The sequence below is a fragment of the Electrona antarctica genome, assembly GCF_951216825.1.
Source record: "Electrona antarctica genome assembly, chromosome: 21".
NCBI classification, from domain to species: Eukaryota; Metazoa; Chordata; class Actinopteri; order Myctophiformes; family Myctophidae; genus Electrona; species Electrona antarctica.
In genome coordinates, this window is record NC_136802.1 from 34,079,670 (window position 1) to 34,102,397 (window position 22,728).

The 22,728-nt window shown below is 41.4% G+C and overlaps 1 protein-coding gene across 1 annotated transcript; it reads right to left on the bottom strand.

Annotated features, from left to right (window-relative positions):
- Positions 1-13,435: 13,435 nt before the first annotated feature.
- Positions 13,436-21,462, bottom strand: pfn1 (profilin 1). Its single transcript, XM_079490522.1, has 4 exons — positions 21,306-21,462; positions 19,058-19,202; positions 15,135-15,327; positions 13,436-14,149 (listed from the first exon to the last, which is right to left on the bottom strand). Exons 2-4 carry the CDS (start codon positions 19,199-19,201, stop codon positions 14,052-14,054), a joined length of 435 nt encoding a protein of 144 aa, XP_079346648.1. The 5' UTR covers position 19,202; positions 21,306-21,462; the 3' UTR covers positions 13,436-14,051.
- Positions 21,463-22,728: the final 1,266 nt, after the last annotated feature.

Here is a 22,728-nt window from a genome sequence, read left to right on the forward strand (position 1 = left end):
TATGAAAGAACTGTCATAGAAAGTATATCTACGTTAGTGTAGGAGGCACAGTCTAGACCAGTGTTTCCCAAGGCTTCGTACACACATAAAGAACAACTGTGCTGTGCTCTGCCTGTGTTTCATGGCCGCCCCAATGCTTTTCCAATGGAAGTCACGTGGTTTGACCAAACAGTTGTGTGTGATGGGGGGAGGGGGGGCAATCACACACAACTGTTTGGTCAAACCATGTGACTTCCATTGGAAAAGCATTGGGGCGGCCATGAAACACGGACAGCACAGAGCATGTTCGTCTGATATGTGTGTACGAAGCCCAACAGTGGGTCGGGACACATTTTTATCAAAAACAAACCTTCCCCAAAAAAAGCGCATTTCATCAGAAGTGAAAGTAGATCTTGTAGAATTTGTAGATCTGCTATTTTCACTAGTTTGGGTCCCGGGGAGACATCAAATTTCTGTTTTGGGTCACAGGCTAAAAGGTTTGGGAACTGCTCGTCTAGAGGGGATATAATTGAGGTCTATGAACTTGTCCACCAGATATATGACTTTACAGCTGAGACCGTTGTCCACTTTTGTGAATAACAGGTATACGAGTAGAGATTCCCTTAAAATGTTATGACCAAAATTTATTTCTTTATGCTTGGAGCTGTAAGAACATGGAACAATTAAACTTACAGAGTCCAGGCTCCTTCAGTCAATACTTTTAAGAATAGACTTGACACATTTTGGTCAAAATACTTTTTGTACAATTATAGAGCTGGCTTGTATAAACTGGTAATCTGGGGGTTTTGAAATTTTATTAAAACAAAACAAAAGTGAGTGAGCGTGTGAGTGAGTGCACATGAATTGTGCACATATTTTAAATTGTAGAAAATGAAATTATGAAAGCATAGGATTTTTTGGGGGGGGAACTCAGACTTTTTTTTACAGGGCCTGCCAGTGCAGCCGTGCTCTTTGAGAGCGGTTTTGAAGGAGTCAAGGGATTCACATATCTTAAAGGCTGTTGGTAGGGCGTTCCACATTTTCGTGGCATCCCTTATTTGAGCCGAACATGTTTTGCACACTCCCTCTTGTGTTGGGAGTGTGGACTTCGTTGACATTAAGGAAGTGTACAGGTACATGCCACATGGTTATCTTGGTGGTGTAGTGAATCTTGTAGACCAGACCCAGCCATTCCAGCCTATCAAAATGGGCAGGGGTGAGGGGTAGGGTTGCCACCCGTCCCTTAAAATACAGAATCATCCCTTATTGGAGAATTAAATGATGCGTCCCTTATTGAACCAATAAGGAACACAGTTTGTTCCTTATTTTCCTAAATAGCCTCTACACGTCAACACTGAATTTAACAATAATGAACAAAACAAAACACAGGAAATATTAAAGTCAGCACAATTGTTCTAGCAGAAGGCACACAGTACCTAAAGTAGCCTAAACCAGTGGTTCCCAAAGTGGGGTCCGGGGACCCCCAGGGGTCTTTGAGGGAGTTCCAGGGGGTCCCCAGCTAAATGATAGTTTGGAACCAAATGGATCCTTATGGGTCTGTAACTCTGAGAGTGTACAAATGGAACCAAATGGACCCTCAGAATTAAATTAAATTAATTGGGGGCCCAGAGATAGAAATGCCATTAAATGGGGGTCCGTAGACTAATGCATGTCAAACTGGTACTTGAAATTAAATGGGTTGAGAATCACTGCGTAAAAATCCTCTCTTATGGGGGTCGCTGGCATATATTTTCTAATTAGGGTCCGTGGGCTCCTAGTATAGAGTCCTGTAGCCATTCCAGCCAGGTGGGTTCGGGGAGTGAGGTAGTAGCCTGACCAGTTTGTTTTGGGAAGTCTGGAGCCTTGTTTTAAGGGCCTTTGAGGTGCTGTGGTACCGTCCAGGAGGTGCATGCATAGTCGAGGAAACCTTGTACGAGGGCTCCTGTTAGGGTCTTCAAGGTGTTTTTGTTGACCAGTGAGGAGATCCTGTATAGGAATCTTGTTCTTTGGTTGACTTTTTTGATTACGTTGGTGGCCATTTTATCACCGGAAAGATTTGACTCCATGATGGAACCTAGGTAGGTAATTTCATCTTTTCGTGTTCTTCATGTTTAGTTCATTTTCAGTTCTTCATGACCCAAACATCCAGTAAGGGCGAAATCCATTTGACATTTGACAAACATCTCCTGAGATCGATTCGGTATGGGACCTTATATTATTTATCATCTTATTTATCCGTGTTTTTACAACATGTCATGTCAGTAGTATTTCTAATACCTGCCCAATAGCCCACATCTTGGCTGCTGATGTGGGGATAGGTTAGCCTGCTATTTCAGTAGACTATTATAGTTGATTGTTTAATAATGTTGAGTTTTAAAGTCTAATATAAATATAAATCAATATAATTAAATATTGTGCCCATTTAAAGAACCACTCGGATTCACAATCAGAACTCTTTATGTTGTTATGCTCATTTGGAAAACAAAATTCTACTTCAAAAGTTGTGGATAGCATTAACAATAAGTTGAAGGGAAACTTCAACGTATTGCTTCAATTTATTGCTTCAACTTATTGCTTCAACCTATTGCTTCAACCTATTGCTTCAACTTATTGCTTCAACCTATTGCTTCAACCTATTGCTTCAACTTATTGCTTCAACCCATTGCTTAAACTTATTGCTTCAACCTATTGCTTCAACTTATTGCTTCAACCTATTGCTTCAACCTATTGCCGGCCTTGCCGCACACGCCTGCGCCGCAAGGCCGTGGCAGGCGTAAAGAGTGTCCCTTATTTCAAGATCTCAAAGGTGGCAACCCTAGTGAGGGGGGTTCTCGGAGTGAGGCCAAGTAGTAGCCTGACCAATTTGTTTTTTGAAGTCTGGAACCTTGTTTTAAGGGCCTTTGAGGTGCATGCATACTCATGAAATAAATACTACATAAAATCATGAAAAAACGACATACTATAGTCCATGGTTTGGGACGGCATAATATATTATGTCATACTTTCATGATTTTGGGACACTATGTCAGAGCCAGGACTTGAACCTGCACCCTCCTGATTCCCAGGCAGGCTCTTCACTGTGCATGCTGTTCTTAAAAGGCTGAATAGATAATGACAGAAGAGCCAGAGACTTGTTTCCATTGTGGTTCATAAACATTCAAACGTCTAGAGATAAACAACAGCAAAAGAAACAATAGACAAATCTCCTGTTATTTTATTTTTTGTATTTTATTTTTGTATCAATGTTGTACTCAAAGGGAAGAGCAGACTGTGTTGTGGCAGGTAGCAAGTACATCAGTGACTTCGCACACTGGCTGCATGATCTGGTGATTGTGGGTTCAAACCCCACTCAAATCTTTACTTGCCAAAATCTGCCATTGACCCCCATTCTGAATTGGGGTTTCTAGGTGTAAGTATGTAGGACTAGTAGCATGCCAAAGTTTGTGCTATTGCCATTAGGAATGCATTGGGCGTTTAACTTAAATAACTCAGAAACTACAAAACATTTAAAAGTAAAAAGTTCCAGCATGTGTCTCCACAGTAAGCTGAATTATAAAACGTGTGAATGGAGTTTCTAGGTGAAAGTGATTTTTTGACATGCCAATATCTGCCATTGACCCCCATTCTGAATTTCTCAAATTTAAAAGCACTATATTTCTAAAACGATGAAACATTTCAAAGATTCCTTTTCAGGCAAACATGTCCACCGTAAGATGAACCTAAATAGGTTTGAATGGGGGTTCTAAAGTGTAAGTATGTAGGACTAGTAGCATGCCAAAGTTTGTGCTATTGCCATTGGGAATGCATTGGACGTTTAACTTAAATAACTCAGAAACTACAAAACATTTCAAAGTAAAAAGTTCCAGCATGTGTCTCCACAGAAAGCTGAATTTTAAAAAGTGTGAATGGAGTTTCTAGGTGAAAGTGCTTTTTTGACGTGCCAATATCTGCCATTGAGCCCCATTGTAAATGTCTCAAATTTGAAAGCACTATATTTCTAAAACGATTAAACATTTCAAAGATTCCTTTTCAGGCAAACATGTCCACCGTAAGATGAACCTAAATAGGTTTGAATGGGGTTTCTAGGTGTAAGTATGTAGGACTAGTAGCATGCCAAAGTTTGTGCTATTGCCATTGGGAATGCATTGGACGTTTAAGTTAAATAACTCAGAAACTACACAACATTTCAAAGTAAAAGGTTCCAGCATGTGTCTCCACAGAAAGCTGAATTATAAAAAGTGTGAATGGAGTTTCTAGGTGAATGATTTTTTGTCGTGCCACTATATGCCATTATACATTTCTCAAATTGAAAGCACTATATTTCTAAAACTATGAAACATTTCAAAGATTCCTTTTCAGGCAAACATGTCCACCGTAAGATTAACCTTAAATAGGTTTGAATGGGGATTCTAGGTGTAAGTATGTAGGACTAGTAGCATGCCAAAGTTATCATTTTTTTCGGACGGCATACTATAGCATGTCGTTTTTCGTGATTTTGGACTATTTGAAAAAAATATGAAAATCATGAAAAAACGACATACTATAGTTCATGGCTTCGGACGGCATACTATAGCATGTTGTTTTTCATGATTTTGGAGGATTTGAAAAAAAAATGAAAATCATGAAAAAACGACATACTATAGTCCATGGTTTGGGACGGCATAATATATTTTGTCATATTTTCAAGATTTTGGGACACTATGTCAGAGCCAGGACTTGAACCTGCAGCCTCCTGATTCCCAGGCAGGCTCTGTACCCAGTGAGCCACTGTGCATTCTGTTCTTAAAAGGCCGAATGGATAATGACAGAAGAGCCAGAGACTTGTTTCCATTGTGGTTCATAAACATTCGAACGTCTAGAGATAAACAACAGCAAAAGAAACAATAGACAAATCTCCTGTTATTTTATTTTTTGTATTTTATTTTTGTATCAATGTTGTACTCAAAGGGAAGAGCAGACTGTGTTGTGGCAGGTAGCAAGTAGATCAGTGACTTAGCACACTGGCTGCATGATCGCCGGAGATTGTGTGTTCAAACCCCACTCAAATCTTTACTTGCCAAAATCTGCCATTGACCCCCATTCTGAATTTCTAAGAATTTAAAAGCACTATATTTCTAAAACGATGAAACATTTCAAAGATTCCTTTTCAGGCAAACATGTCCACCGTAAGATGAACCTAAATAGGTTTGAATGGGGTTTCTAGGTGTAAGTATGTAGGACTAGTAGCATGCCAAAGTTTGTGCTATTGCCATTGGGAATGCATTGGGCGTTTAACTTAAAGGGATAGTTCAGATTTTTTGAACTTGAGTTGTATGAAATACTTGCCATTAATATAGTGGTTGCAACTGTATTAATTGATTGCCCGAGTCCCATGGTGGGAGTTCTGCTCTGGTTTTGGTGAAATATCAAGTAGTTCCGGTCATTTTGTGGGGGGCACTGGGGGCCACGCAGTAAAAGTAAATTAATCCACAAAACTAACGTAATTTGTATTGTTGACCTATTTCTAAAATATTAGTGCAACTTTCATTCTTTTTTTGCCCCTCTATCACACAGAACTATGTTTTTTGTGTCCATATCACTACGCCCCAAAAAATAGTTCCGTGTGATAGAGGGGTCAAAGTTGAACGAAAGTCACGCTAATATACAAATATACAACAATACAAAGTACGTTCGTTTTGTGGATTAATTTACTTTTACTGCGTGGCCCCAGTGCCCCCCACAAAATGACCGGAACTACTTAATATTGACCAAAACCAGAGCAGAACTCCCACCACGGGACTCGGGCAATCAATTAATACAGTTGCAACCACTATATCAATGGCAAGTATTTCATACAACTTAAGTTAAAAAAATCTGAACTATCCCTTTAAATAACTCAGAAACTACAAAACATTTCAAAGTAAAAAGTTCCAGCATGTGTCTCCACAGAAAGCTGAATTATAAAAAGTGTGAATGGAGTTTCTAGGTGAATGATTTTTTGACGTGCCACTATCTGCCATTATAAATTTCTCAAATTTAAAGCACTATATTTCTAAAACTATGAAACATTTAAAAGATTCCTTTTCAGGCAAACATGTCCACCGTAAGATGAACCTAAATAGGTTTGAATGGGGATTCTAGGTGTAAGTATGTAGGACTAGTAGCATGCCAAAGTTATCATTTTTTTCGGACGGCATACTATAGCATGTCGTTTTTCGTGATTTTGGACTATTTGAAAAAAAGATGAAAATCATGAAAAAACGACATACTATAGTTCATGGCTTTTAGACGTCATACTATAGCATGTCGTTTTTCTTGATTTTGGAGGATTTGAAAAAAATATGAAAATCATGAAAAAACGACATACTATAGTCCATGGTTTGGGACGGCATAATACATTTTGTCATATTTTCATAATTGTGGGACACTATGTCAGAGCCAGGACTTGAACCTGCAGCCTCCTGATTCCCAGGCAGGCTCTGTACCCTGTGAGCCACTGTGCATGTTGTTCTTAAAAGGCCGAATAGATAATGACAGAAGAGCCAGAGACTTGTTTCCATTGTGGTTCATAAACATTCAAACGTATGTAGGACTAGTAGCATGCCAAAGATATATTTTTTTTCGGACGGCATACTATAGCATGTCGTTTTTCTCGATTTTTTAGGTTTTGAGAGAAAGATGAAAATCGAGAAGAAAGCAACATACTATTATAGCCCATCTCAGACGGCATACTATAGCATGCCGTTTTTCATCATTTTTGAGGATTTGAAAAAATGACGAAAATCACTCAGGACAATGGACTATAGCCCATGGTCTCGGAGTGACTTTCATCTTTTTTTCAAATCCTCGTTTTTCTTAATTTTTGACCATGGTCTCAGACGGCATACTATAGCATGCCGATTTTCATCATTTTTGAGGATTTGAAAAAAAGACGAAAATCACTCCGAGAAAAAGCGTGACGAAAAAGCGTGACGAAAAAACGTGACGAAAAAGCGTGACCTGGGGGTTATCATCTATCATCTATGAAAAGGCAACACAATGAGCAGAACATAAAAATAAACCATGTAAATACAACACATTGAGCAGAGCACTGCAGGGACTTGAACCCCGTTCTGGAAAACCAGGAGTACCACACCAGTGCCTTAGTTTGTTTTTTTGTAATTTACAGGTCCATTATTTTCATCTTGTTCTCAAATCCTGCCAAATCATAAAAAAGACTTATAACCTAAAAATCACTGAGAACTCAGTGGCACCCTTGTTAAGATGACGTCCATGTGAGCCAGAGGTTGTGAGTTCAAATCCAGTTGCGTTCGTTATTGCTAAAACTATGAAACATTTCAAAGATTCCTTTTCAGGCAAACATGACCACCATAAGATGAACCTAAGTAGTTTTGAATGGGGTTTCTAGGTGTAAGTATGTAGGACTAGTAGCATGCCAAAGTTTGTGCTATTGCCATTGGGAATGCATTGGGCGTTTAAGTTAAATAACTCAGAAACTACAAAACATTTCAAAGTAAAAAGTTCCAGCATGTGTCTCCACAGTAAGCTGAATTATAAAAAGTGTGAATGGAGTTTCTAGGTGAAAGTGACTTTTTGACGTGCCATAGAGCTGCCATTGAGCCCCATTCTAAATTTCTCAAATTTGAAAGCACTATATTTCTAAAACTATGAAACATTTCAAAGATTCCTTTTCAGGCAAACATGTCCCCTGTAAGCTGAACCTAAATAGGTTTGAATGGGGTTTCTAGGTGTAAGTATGTAGGACTAGTACTATGCCAAAGTTTGTGCTATTGCCATTGAGAATGCATTGGGCGTTTAAGTTAAATAACTCATAAACTACAAAACATTTCAAAGTAAAAAGTTCCAGCATGTGTCTCCACAGTAAGCTGAATTATAAAAAGTGTGAATGGAATTCTAGGTGAAAGTGATTTTTTGACGTGCCACTATCTGCCATTATACATTTCTCAAATTGAAAGCACTATATTTCTAAAACTATGAAACATTTCAAAGATTCCTTTTCAGGCAAACATGTCCACCGTAAGATGAACCTAAATAGGTTTGAATGGGGTTTCTAGGTGTAAGTATGTAGGACTAGTAGCATGCCAAAGTTATACATTTCTCATATTTGGTTTCGGACGGCATACTATAGCATGTCGTTTTTCGTGATTTTGGAGGATTTGAAAAAAAGATGAAAATCATGAAAAAACGACATACTACAGTTCATGGTTTCGGACGGCATACTATAGCATGTCGTTTTTCGTGATTTTGGAGGATTTGAAAAAAAGATGAAAATCATGAAAAAATGACATACGGTCCAGGGTTTGGGACGGCATACTATATTATGTCATATTTTCATGATTTTGGGACACTATGTCAGAGCCAGGACTTGAACCTGCGGCCTCCTGATTCCCAGGCAGGCTCTGTACCCAGTGAGCCACTGTGCATGCTGTTCTTAAAAGGCCGAATAGATAATGACAGAAGAGCCAGACAGCCATTCCAGCCTATCAAAATGGGCAGGGGTGAGGGTGAGGTGGGTTCTGGGAGTGAGGCCAAGTAGTAGCCTGACCAATTTGTTTTTTGAAGTCTGGAACCTTGTTTTAAGGGCCTTTGAGGTGCTGTGGACTGGTACCATAAGAGGTGCATGCATACTCAAAGAAAGAAACCTTGTACAAGGTCACCACACCATTGAGCCAAGGCACCTTTGGGCACTCAGGAGATTTCTACTGGTGCTTTTGAGGTTTTTTTTCAAGCCTTGAAATGTTCAAAGTACTCCAGCATTGCTATATAGGAGCAATGGGACTTGAACATGGAATGTCCATACAGAGAGTCTGATTTTTAGACCACTGCACCATCAGTCAGACACACTCAGACAAAGTCTCCTGGTAATTTTGTGTTAGCCTTCAGTTAGTAAATTTGAAACACTCCAGCATTAAACTATAGGAGAACAGGGATTTGAACATGAACTGATGACCTAAAAAGTCTCATATTTCCCCTGAGCCATAGGCAATTGCTTTGGATTAGTGGTTAAGATGTTGGCCTTCCCTGCGGGGGACCTGGGGTTGATTCCTGGGTGTTGTATGCTAACATACAAAACAGCTCTAAAAGCATCTGATGAATGTCATTCTGTGTTCAAATCCCAATTCAAGACTTGATTCTTTCAACTTTGCTAACATACAAAAGATCGCTTCAACAGTACAAAGAGGCAGTTGTTACTGAGTGATGGTGTAGTAGGGGCTGATGATCAGACAGACACACAGAGAGAGAGCACAGAGGGTTCATGTTAACTTAAGGCTATTCTAGCTGTGGATCAGCGCTTCAGCCTGACGACCTCAAAACTCTAATATCTCCCCTGAGTCATAGGGAATTGCCTTTGACTTGTCTTAGTGGTTAAGATGTTGGCTTTCCATGTGGGAGACCACGGTTCGATTCCCCGCTGTTTGATACAAAAGAAGACCTCAACGGCGGTAAGATACATCTGATTAATATGATTCTGTGTTATTTTAACCTTACCAACTGAAGGCTAACAAACAAAAGATCACTTCAAAATTACCAGGAGACTTTGGCTGAGAGTGTCTGACTCATGGTGCAATGGTCTAATGATCAGGCTTTCAGTACAGACATTCTGTGTTCAAGTCCCATTCCTCCTACAGCTCAATGCTGCAGTAATTTCAACTTTTCAAGGCTTGAATAAAAAAGTAAAAACTCAAAAGCACCAGGAGACATAAAAGAGGGACTTTCACCACCAAGTTTTGGGGCACCAATCAAGGCCCAGTATGCAAATACACAGACTATTCTGTCAGATGATGGGCCAAAACCATGAACTACAGTAGGCCTATGTAGTTTTTTCATCATTTTCACATTTTGTTTTTGAAATCGTCGCAAAAAACATGCACTATAGTTCATAGTTTTTGCGACAATTAAGAAAAATGATAACGATGAAAAAACTACACACTATAGTATTTTTTTTTTACTCGTCAAAAATCAAGAAAAATGACATAATATGTCATTGCTATAGGAGCAATGGGACTTGAACATGGAATGTCCATACAGAGCACCATCAGTCAGACACACTCAGACAAAGTCTCCTGGTAATTTTGTGTTAGTAAAGTTGAAACACTCCAGCATTAAACTATAGGAGAACAGGGATTATTTGAACATGTAGAGCTGTATTAACTGAAGGCTATTGTAGCAGTGGCTCACAGCCTCAGCATGATGACCTCAAAAGTCTCATATCTCCCCTGAGACATAGGCAAATGCTTTGGCTTAGTGGTTAAGATGTTGGCCTTCTGTGTGGGGGCCCTAGGTTCGATTCCCAGGTGTTACACTAACATACAAAACAACTCGAAGGGTCTTCAAGGTGTTTTGGTTGACCAGTGTAGCAAGTGCTACAGGCTAAAATGTAGTCTGAAGAGGCGGGTTTTCAGACATGTAGGCCTACGGCGGCAGATTGGGAGTGAGTCGCAGTTCTGATTGCAATGGGAAGTGCATTCAATAAATACATTGGGAAGTATATTTTAGTTTCGACTGAAGAACAGCTCATGGATATAATCACCTGCAGCCACACTTGGTTGTGCAGTATTTTTAATAACAACTAAAGGTAAGGTCATTTTATTTATAAAGTGCCTTAAACTTTCAAAACAATTGTTACAACTAGGTGAACAAGAACATACATTAATTATAAAATAATAATAATAAAGCAACAACAAAAACACTAGCCTACATCTAAATGTAATTTAGATAGCCTAGTATTTTATATAGAACTCTAGTGTATACAGTAGCCTATACGCATAGTGTCAGCAGCTAGCATGCTGCACCATGCCTCACACAAAGGCCTATAATCTAAGCAATGTAACACACTGGTTTCAGTGCAACACACATGTTTATTGTCGCTCATTAGAAACGCCAGTACGATTTATGCTTTATAACATTTGCAGTTATTTTGATGAATTGAACATGGTGGACCCTGTTGTAAACAAGTGTAATGCTTAATTGGGTCGTCCACTCACGTTAACAGCCTTTGTATTGAGTTTGTGCTTGAAATGTACTGTAATTCTGCAAACTGTTAATACAATTTTCAATCAATCAATCAATCAATCAATCAATCAGTGTGCCGTTATCGCCACAAGGTGGCAGCAAAGCCTGATTCCTTTACGGCGGGGCTCCACTGGACGCGTGCGTGCGTGCGTGCGACGTGCGTCACGCAACGCAACGCATCGTAGGCAGTGGAGCCACCCTTCATTGATTAAAAAGGGAACATTCCCTGACGGTGACGGAGACGCGACGCTGACGCGCCCGGTGGAGCCCCGGCGTTATTTTGTTTGTTACTTTTCTTATTTTAAGAAGGCAAGCCAAACTACAGTGGTGGAAAGTACATTTACTTTAATTACTGTCATTTTTAGGGTATTTTTTGTTTTGTTTTTTACTTGAGTATTTCTAATTTCCAATCCTTTTACTTCTACTCCACTATATCTCAGAGGCAAATGCACTTTTACTCCACTACATTTACATTCATTTGAAAATGTTAGTTACTATAGTAGCCTACTTTAAAGATTTGAATTATTATTACAAAACATATACATTTACCACTTAAGTCCTATCTAACCTTTGGCTATTTGAGCCAATCAAGCTCACAACGCGTTGCGTTGCATAATGGATAGTCTTACTATATTGTACTTTAAGTATATGTTTTGATACCAATACTTTTATATTTTTACTCAAGTACATTTTTAATTCTGGACTTTTACTTGTATTTCTACATTGCAGTATTTGTACTTTTTCCATCACTGCCAACGATCCCCAGCTAAATGAGGCAGTTGGTAACCAAATGGACCCTTATAGATAATTATTATAGTAATTTAACTCTTGAGAGCATAACATGAAAGCAAATTGACCCGTATTTGGTTTCATTTGACACTCTCAAGAGATGGAGTTGGAACAACAGATGTTCAGGAGGTGGAGGAACACACCTTGACCACACCTTCACGCCACTCTCCGCCCTCCACGCCAATCTACCTGAGCCTACTTATACCCGCCCAATACAACCCAGCATCCTCTTTTCGCATCCCACCTCCATCCCCATCACCACCACAGGCCCAGCAGCATCTCCACTGCTCCACCTCCTCCTCCCTCTCTCCTCACCTCCTCCCTTCCTCGCAGTTCCCGGGGGGGATCAAATCCTCGCGTGTGCCGCGGGCTGACCGCCACACGACCCCCTCCCCAAAGACTCCAGGGTCGGCGACCCCCCCTGAACCCACACCCCGCTCCCCCCACTCTCTCCTCCTCCTCCATCCATTCATTCATTCAATAAAATCTCCAACCTTCCACAATGTGTGTTCATTCCAACTAGTGAATTAATTATTAAACATCTGCATTACTTAATTTACAAGAAGTCTACGCAATTAGAGAATGTAGAATTATTTTTATTTTTATCGTTTGCCTGTTATTTCTCCTAATGGTATCAACATCAATACATGCAGCCTGGAATTGTGGGACAAAATCTCATCCAACGATAATAAAATATTCATAGGTTTTGGGTTTGGGAGGGTAAATGTCAATGGTGGTCCGTGACTCAAACTTCTGTAGGCCTACTAAACCAAATGTTGAACATATTCTAGAGCACAATGACAAACATACTTAGTAAACAAAATGTTGTTGTTTTGTTGTTACACATTTGAAATATGCTACTGTCTGTTTATATATTTTGGTATGTTCTGCGTTAATAAAAATCACACCAGTGTGAAGTGAGTGGTGCAACTCCGTGTCCCCGGAAGTTACAGACCCACAGGCCCAGGCCCAGGGTGCCGGCCCGGATCCGGCGAGCCGCCCCGCGTCCAAAGCGGTCCAGAAATGACAGTTACCGTGTGGGGGTCCCCGGGAACGCGCTCAGGGGGCCAGCCCGGTTCCGGTGAGCCACCCGCGTCCGAAATGGTTAAGAAATGACAGAGTTACCGTGTAAAGGGGTCCCTACTGTACTGTACTGTACCTGTCACTGTACTGTCACACCCGAAATCATCATATATATACAGTTAATGTGTGTGTGTGTGTGTGTGTGTGTGTGTGTGTGTGTGTGTGAGTGTGTGTGTGTGTGTGTGTGTGCAATGTAATAGAAAATGTGAGGTCGTTCTATCACGTGATAGGACGACCTAAAAGCATTGTTTCCACCAATTACAATCTGCTAATTGATTTGTTTTATCACTTCCAATGTGTTCTCTCTCTGGATTGGATAGAACTGGTATCCCGACCTAAAAATGTGTTTTCTGTTTACAAATGTACACATGACTCACTGCACCTTGAGTGAGTGGTGTGTGTGTGTCCAACTCCATTGTTTGCTAACAGTTTTGCTAATGACTAGCTGCAGGTTGAATCTCTCTCTCTCTCTCACACACACACACACACACACACACACACACACACACACAATGCACCATTTTCACACACACACACACACACACACACACACACACACACGGAGAGAGAATAGAATCTTGTGTTTTTATTGGTCAGGTGATATAGGCTACAACACATTTTTACAGTCATTTATTTTAACTATATCTAACTGTATCATACAGTATGTAAAGCCTCACTCCGGTCATTCATTCATGAAGACATTTATTCAAAACATGGCAGTACCGTTATCACTATATGTATAATTATATTCATATAATTATGACTAATACAATATTTATCCTTAAAGAGCAGGACATCACCTCTAGAGTCCATTACATCATTAGTTTTTTATCTATCGACAACTACTCACTCCATGGAGATTATAGTTTTGTTTTGGTCACATTACTGAGACAATAAAACAATATTTAACTAATGTTAAGTTAATAAAAAGACCAAATGTTAACATTCCCGAGGCAAATAATCCAATATTTAACTAATGTTAAGTTAATAAAAGACCAAATGTTGTAACAAGATTAAAACAATACATACATACAATGTATTTGTACCGTAATAACAAAATCTGTCTGTCTGTCTGTCTGTAATGGAGTCCAGAGGTCATAGCATGCGAGCGAGTCGGGGGCATCCATCCATATTTGGTCGTCGGAGAGGTGGGGGTGGGGGGGGATCACGAGGTCATGTGGTCAGGTTCAGTAGCCAGCGCTGTCCAGGTATTTGCCGACCTCTTCAGCGCGGAGGTTCAGCTTCCCTCCGTGAACCCCTGACAGGCCTTTTACTATCACTAGAGCTGGAGACAGACGGAGAGACACACAGGTTAGACACTTTTACTATCACTAGAGCTGGAGACAGACGGAGAGACACACAGGTTAGACACTTTTACTATCACTAGAGCTGGAGACAGACGGAGAGACACACAGGTTGGACACTTTTACTATCACTAGAGCTGGAGACAGACAGAGAGACACACAGGTTAGACACTTTTACTATCACTAGAGCTGGAGACAGACGGAGAGACACACAGGTTAGACACTTTTACTATCACTAGAGCTGGAGACAGACAGAGAGACACACAGGTTAGACACTTTTACTATCATTAGAGCTGGAGACAGACAGCATCAAATACATATAAATAGTCATCAGGATCATAAGCAAGCTACAAACCTATAGCATCTGTCTAACATAAAATATGTAAAGCTATGCTCTAGAGTGCTATGTCTACATAAAATGATATCTAAATTACATAAATTGAGCCTTTGTTGACGACCTGTAAGGTCGTCGAGGCTAGGGCAAGTGCTACGGCAAGTGCTAAGGGCTAAAATGGAGTCTGAAGAGGTGAGTTTTCAGACTACGGATTGGGAGTGAGTCTGCAGTTCTGTTTGCAATGGGAAGTTCATTCCATAGCTTTGGAGCCAGAAGGGAGAATAGTCTGGGACGTGCGGAGGGAGGACATGTGAGAAAGTTGGCTGGTTGAAGACCAAGCGAGCTGCGGCATTCTGGATCAAAAGGAGAGGCTTAAGTGTGCATGCCGGTAGGCCAGTAAGAGAGTTACAAAAGTTTGATGTCTGGATAAGGAGCTGGGCTGACTCCTGGGTGAGGAAGGGTCTCTAATCCTTCATATGTTATAAATACTACTACTGCTAACAATACTAACTAGTACTAGTAATAATAATAATAGATATGACTGATGTCTGGATAAGGAGCTGGGCTGACTCCTGGGTGAGGAACAGACAGACAGACAGACAGACAGACAGACGATCAGCTACATGTCTCACCCTGTCCCGTCCTGTACACTCCGATGTTGTAGGTCTCTGTCTCGGGAGGCGTGGCCTTCGTCCTGATGTCCATGCTCTTTGCTGAATCGTCATTGATGAGGTTCCTCAGCATGGCGCACCTGATCCCGCCAATCGTGAAGCCGGTCTGGAACAGAGCGGCCTCGTCCCCGACGAGCTTCTTGATCTCCTCCGGCTGTACGAGAGAGAGAGAGAGAGACATCAGTTAAGACCAGAGGTAAACAGAGCATCACCTACTAGCTCAGGGGTTCCCAAACTGTGGTGCATGCACCCCTTGTGGTTGCGTGAACGTAGCCTGGCTAATAAGCCAGACCGAATCAGCCGTTGGCAAATAAAAATGCCTGCCAGCGGATTACGGTCTGGAGAGGCTCAATTGTACGCCCATTTCCTACACCAGAGAACTGGTGTGGCCAATCGGGACACGGTATGCAATATGGGCGGGCTTTGGTACAGTGACGTTCAATGCTTGAGACCTTTGACTGACAGTAGCTCTGACCAATTGCGTCAAAGAGAAAATGTTTGAACCTGCCCCCCGGGAAACAAGATCAATACACAGCATCTCCAGACTCAAATACCACACGACAGTGTGATTTGAAAAAGATAATCCAGACTGATTTACAGTAAGCAAGAACAACACATGGTAATATACATCAAATACATTGAATATATAGTCATCAAGGATCATAAGAAGCTAAGAACCTCTGTCTAACAGTAGAATATCTGTAACTACACACTACACTACACTACACTACACTACACTACGAGAGCGGATGGTAATTTACTTTACTTTACTGATTTGTAGTCATCAGGCAGGAAAACCACAAGCCGGAATCGGAAAGTACCCAAATCTAACCATAATCTTAGGCCCTAAGATTATGATCGTGGTGAATTATTTTGTGTAGTACTTATTCCGGTTGTGGTTTCCTCCCTGATGACTACAAATCAGTGACTACAACATGACCGATTGTGTAAGTTACCATCCGCTCCCGACCGGATCACACAGCGTTTAGTAACACAGACCAGGCTTTACTCCGAGGTGGAAAGCCTGGTGACGCGAGGTTATGTCGACCCTATTCTGATGTCACTGTGGATCCAACATGGAGGATGTAGTTCTATAGTGATGTCACTGTGGAGCCAACATGGAGGATGTAGTTCTAGTGATGTCACTGTGGAGCCAACATGGAAGATGTAGTTCTAGTGATGTCACTGTGGAGCCAACATGGAGGATGTAGTTCTAGTGATGTCACTGTGGATCCAACATGGAGGATGTAATATGTCTAGTTTCCTACATAAGTACCACAAATATAGAGTGCCTTACAGGTCCATTTGGTTCCATTAAGTGTCCCTGTTTTTTGGTTTTAATGCAACCAAATGGACTTGTACGTGTCCATTTGGTTGTAAGGGAAGAGAGGAGAGTTGAAGAGAGAGCAGAGGAGAGGAGAAACAAGTTGAGACACAGAATGTGTCAACCATAACATACCACAGACCTGAAACTACAAGTTACACAACCGTGTGTGTGTGTGTGTGTGCATAGCTCATATGACAGGCAGTAACCACACACACACACACACACACACACACACACACACACACAGAGAGAGAATTGCTGACACAACTGCATAATCTCATATCATAGATGCCATATTCCTATTTCCTGTGTGTGTGTGTGTGTGTGTGCATGCATGCGTGCGTGTACCTGACTAACAGGAAGTGCAGTGCGGGCAGAACGTGTTCTTGTGTCTACTTCCTGTATAAAGGGTTGAGCTCATGACCATATACGGAGACAGAGTGTGTGTGTGTGTGTGTGTGTGTGTGTGTGTTCGCGCAAGAGGAAGTGTCGCACGCACGTACACACACACACACACACACACACACGCACACGCTACACTGCTGTAAAAAGGCTGTCGTCTAAAATTAGCCTAAACATTTTACTACAATAGTGAAACACTGGTGAAAATATAGATGTACAAGCTCACTGTGTGAAGGAATTAATTGTGAGCTTGTAGATCTGCTATTTTCAAAAGACATGTAGGCCTATATAGAGCTAACAATAATCCAAATCCACAAAGTAACTAACTAGTAACTAAAGTTTTCAAATAAATGTAGTGGAGTAAAAGTACAATAATGGATGTATGATATATAGTGGAGTAGAAGTAAAAGTATTGGAAATTGGAAATACTGCAGTAAAGTAGGCCTACAAATACCTCTCAATATTGTACTTAAGTACAGTACTTACATGCTAACTGCTAAGTAAATGTAATTAGTTACTTCCCACCACTGTTTTTACCTTGTACATTTTAGCTATTTAAAAGTACAACGTCAAAGTTTTCAAAATGTGTCAAACTTTTTCGAACATATACTGTAGCAGATCTACAAGCTCACGGTGTGAGTTGAGAGAAGCCGTGCTTAAGCGGACCCAAACTTACTGAAAATAGCAGATCTACAAGCTCACAACACGTGGTGACTCGATTGTGGTGTGAGTTTGTAGATCGGCTACTTTCACTACATTTGAAAACGTAATTATTATTTTAAAGCAAGTCAATTTCACTAGTAGTGTAGCACTATTTGACATCATCAATAATGTGGGAGTTGTAGTCTGTTTGTTGTAGTCCATTTGAGACTTGAGTTGTAGTCCATTTGTGACTTGTAGTCCATGTGGGACTTGTAGTCCATGTGGATGCCTTCCCCCATGTTGCCTTGTTAAAGAAATAATCTACAGCCAATGAGAGGGGAGAGCGGTCCAATGCAAACAAGAGGCTCTGCTATTGGCCAACGCCCGGTCAAAGTACACCCACACACACACACACCAGAGGAAATCATCGACAACCTGCTCAGTTGGGGGTTCAGTGTCTTGCTCAAGGACACTTTGGCACGCTAGAACCCCCCCACTGTTCCACAGTGTGGGTGCTACATTGATTGATTGATTGATTACTTTATCAACAGTTTGCATAAAAAGCACAGGAAAGTACAGTACAATACAAGGTCTGCTAAAGAGGATTTATAACCAAAGAAAGCCTTTGGCTCGTTTCCATTGGAGTCCTTCATGTGTGTGTGTGTGTGTGTGTGTGTGTGTGTGTGTGTGTGTGTGTGAGTGTAGTAGTTACAGATATTCTACTAGACAGATGTTACGTTCTTATCTTGCTTATGATCCTTGATGACTATTTCTATGTATTTGATGTATATTACCATGTGTACGTTCTTGCTTACTGTAAATCGCTCTGGATTAAGAGCGTCTGATAAATGCCTATACATTGTAAATTGTAGTTACAATGTGCATATTGTACAGTGAGTGTGTGGTGTGTAGTTATAGTGACTGCTAGGTAGGTACCATGGTGTTTTTTAAGGACCCATTGGACGTCCAGAAGTCTTCAGATCCAGGCTGTGTGTATATTATATATATATATATAATATATATTATCTCACCTCTCAGTGGACTGGTTCCAAAAACCTCTTTATGCCAAGGACCCCCAAATGGACACTAACCCATTTAGACGTCGAAAGAATATATATTCAAAGATGTGTGACGCATTTTTACGATTTTTCAAAAATAGCAGAACTACAAGTTCATAGCGCGCCACCGAGTGGCGCGCTATGAACTTGTAGATCTGCATTTTAATGGCATTTAATGGCATTCATATCTCTGGGACCCTCAATTTATTTAGTAAAATCAATGTTAATTTAACTCTGAGAGTGTACAAATGGAACCAAATGCACCCGTCAGGGTCCATTTGGTTCCATTTTGTCCACTCTCAGAGTTACAGACCCATAAAGGGTCCATTTAGTTCCAAACTATCATTCAGCTGCGGGACCTCTGGAACTCCCTCAAGGACCCCCGGGGGTCCCTGGACCCCACTTTGGGAACCACTGTCTTAGCGTATAACATGTTGTAATGTGTATTCTCTTACCGTGATGTTCTTTAAGGAGCCGTTAGACGTCCAGAGGCCTTCAGATCCAGGCTGCTTCCCCGCGATGGCTGCTTCCTGGGCGATGTTGTTCCCGTCTCTGTCGGGGGCCATGAGGTTAGGGAGGTAGGCGTCCCACGAAGACATTCTGCATGGTGGAGGGCGAGAGGCATAGAGAATACATGAGGCACTGCGAGAGAGAGAGGGTGTGCGTGTGTGCGTGCGTGCGTGCGTGCGTGTGTGTGAGAGAGAGATATTTTGAATGGTAGAGAGACATAGAGAACACATTCGGAATGAGAGAGAGAGAGAGGGGGGGGGGGGGGGGGGGGGGAGAGAGCTGGTTTTAAAACAAATGAATTGATTGCCTGAGTCCCGTGGTGGGAGTTCTGGTCTGGTTTTGGTGAACATTAAGTAGTTCCAGTCATTTGGTGGGGACACGCATTAAAGATAAATTAATCCACAAAACTAGCGTCATTTGTATTGTTGACATATTTCTACCATATAGCATATGCAGCTTTGGTTCAACTTTGACCCCTCTGTCCCATGTGGAACTATGGTTTAGTGCTGCTGGCGTAGTGATATGGACACAACACTATATAGTTCCATGTGACAGAGGGGTCAAAGTTGAACCAAAGTTGCTCTCTATGGTAGAAATTATTATTAGCCCTTCACTAAGTCCCTCCCCAACCCATCCTTGTCCAATAGGCACGTTAGCAGCGAAGAAAGCTTGACCTGCATAGTAACTGTTGCTAAACTATTTGGATTGTCATTGGACAACCGCTTTTTGGGGTGGGATTTAGTGAAGGGCTAATTGTTAGTTTTGTGGATTCATTTTTTTAAATGTGTGCAGAGGCACTACAGGGACCCCTGGGGGTCCTCAGAGGTACTACAGGGACCCTCAGGGGTACTACAGGGACACTGGGGGGTCCTCAGAGGTACTACAGGGACACTGGGGGGTCCTCAGAGGTACTACAGGGACCCCTGGGGGTCCTCAGAGGTACTACAGGGACACTGGGGGTCCTCAGGGGTACTACAGGGGGTCCTCAGAGGTACTACAGGGACCCCTGGGGGTCCTCAGAGGTACTACAGGGACCACTGGGGCACCAAATATCTGTGTGATAGGAACCTTTTTTGGCCCAAAAGAGCAGATCTACAAGCTGTACAAGTTGTGAGCTTGTAGATCTGCTATCTTTCTGCTAGAGAGAGAGAGAGAGAGAGAGGAGATAGCAATGAGGAAGACAACAGATGAGGAACTGCTTAGGCAAGACAGACAGACAGACAGACAGGCTGAAGCTATAACTTGAAGCTATACATTATAATATGTTTGATATAAATTGAAAGAATGCGAAAAAACAAATCCATCTACAACAGGCAGTTAAAACATTACACATATATAAAGTCCTACAATATGTCTTCAAAGATATATGAAGAAAATATAAAGAATTATGCAGGTTGTACAATGTTAGACAGATAGCATCATTGTTACCAGGCAGGCAGATAAATAGCAGATCTACAAGCTCACCACACCTCACCATGCAAGGCGCGGTGAGCTTGTAGATCTGCTGTCAATGTCTTGCTCAACGGCACTTCGACACTAACCCGGAGTTAGGGGAGAGTTGAACCAGGAACCCCTCCCCCCTCCCCCAACAGTAAAGAAGTACTTCAGTATACGTAAGTACTTTTAAAAGATTTAACTGCAAGAAATGGCAGAACTACAAGCTCACAACTTGACCATGATCACAATAACTTTTAACATACTTTAAAAGTATCTCAACATGATGTCATCATCTCAAACGTACTTCAAAGTAACTCAAAATGCATTTCAACATGATTTAATCATCTCAAACATACTTCAAAGTAACTCAAAATGCATTCACCACAAAACAGCAGATCTACATGCAAGCTCACAACCCGACAGTCTCACAACACTACATTATATACTCAAAAGTAATATTTCCAAAAAAATATACATGTCTAGCCTTTACTATATATCATCCTGCAGCCTCTATACTATACTTATAACCAGAACAATCTACAAGCTCACGACTATGTGAGCTTGAAGACCGGTCGGTCGCACTCTGGGTTATGGTGCCGCGTATAGGGCCCATACGTGTACTTAAAAGTACTTTCTAAAGTACTTTTTAAAGTACTTTTTAAAACAGATTTTAAAGTGGTTTTCAGAGCAGTTTTGAAAGCAGTTTTTTAAAAGTAGGCCTACTGTTGAAGTATTTCAAGTAGGGTACAAACTCACCTGGTTTTTAGGAGTGTGTTCGGCAGAGAGGAGAGAAGGCAAGAGAGGAGAGGAGGTCTGACATAAACCAGGAAGCAGAGCAGTTTGTTATATAGTGCAGGCCACACCCAGCCTACAGGCACAGCCACACACACACACACACACACGCACACACACCCACACACACACACACACACACACACACACCCACACACACACACACACAGAGGAGGGGAGGCGACGAGAGAGAGCTAGGGCGGGGGTTAAAGAGAGATAGAGAGAGAGTGTGACTGGGTCACATTGAGATAGAGAGAGAGAGAGAGAGAGAGAGAGAGAGAGAATGGCAATGTAAACACATGTTTTCTCATGCCAATAAAGTTCCTTTGAATTAAAATTGAACAGACAGACAGACAGACAGACAGACAGACAGACAGACAGAAAGGGGTTAATGATTGACAGGTCCAGATAGCCAATAACAAGCTGATTCATAGAGAAATTTGCACGATCAATAATAATCTGACCTCAGTCAGTATGTTGCAATATGATTGGCTCACGTCTGGCTTTGAGCGGGCCAATCGTGGATAAGCCTCGAAGGTGGGGAAATTACCTGCCAATGCTGCAATGGCTACCTCCCGCCCCCTCTCTTCCTGTGTGTGTGTGTGTGTGTGTGTGTGTGTGTGTGTGTGTGTGTGTGTGTGTGTGTGTGTGTGTGTGAGCGCGCGCGTCTCTCTCTCTCTCGCTAGCCCTGTCAAGTACAGACACACCTACAAGCCACCTCTGCATTCCACAGTCTCTCACACACACACACACACACACACACACACACATACACACACACACACACACACACACACACACACACACACACACACACAAGTATGTGCTGGCTAGTCACAGCCTGTGTGTGTGTGGAGGTGTGTCTGCTATAGTAGTACACTAAAGTACTTTAAACATAAATACTTTCTAACTCAATCATTACAAATACAGGATCTTATTATTGAGCAGAGCAACTACTCTGTTTGTTCAAGTACTACTTAAAAAAAAAGTAGCAATTAGTTGTAGATTAGTAGTTGAGATTATTTGGATTTAAAAAGCTGTAGGAAATACATTAATATAGTGCTTGTAAAGGTATTAATTCATTGCCTGAGTCTGGTTTTGGTGAATATTAAGTAGTGCCGGTCATTTGGTGGGGGGCTCTGGGGGGCACTGGGGGGCTCTGGGGGGCCATGCATTAAAAATAAATTAATCCACAAAACTAGTGTAATTTGTATCGTTGACCTATTTCTACCATATAGAGCGACTTTCGTTCAACTTTGACCTCTCTGCCACCATGCAGTAATGGCCTCTTTTCATTTAAAAAGATCTTAAAAGTCCTGAAATTGTCACCTCAGTGTCATCAGTGTCATCACACAACGTTTGCCTGTTATCTCTCCTAAAGGTGCCA

Coding starts and splice junctions, on each gene's coding strand:
- pfn1 (XM_079490522.1), bottom strand. CDS start 19,201: ATGTCTTCGTGGGACGCCTACCTCCCTAACCTCATGGCCCCCGACAGA. Junction 15,328..19,057: donor GCTCCTTAAAGAACATCACG/GTAAGAGAATAC, acceptor TCTCTCGTACAG/CCGGAGGAGATCAAGAAGCT. Junction 14,150..15,134: donor AGTGTACAGGACGGGACAGG/GTGAGACATGTA, acceptor GTCTGTCTCCAG/CTCTAGTGATAGTAAAAGGC.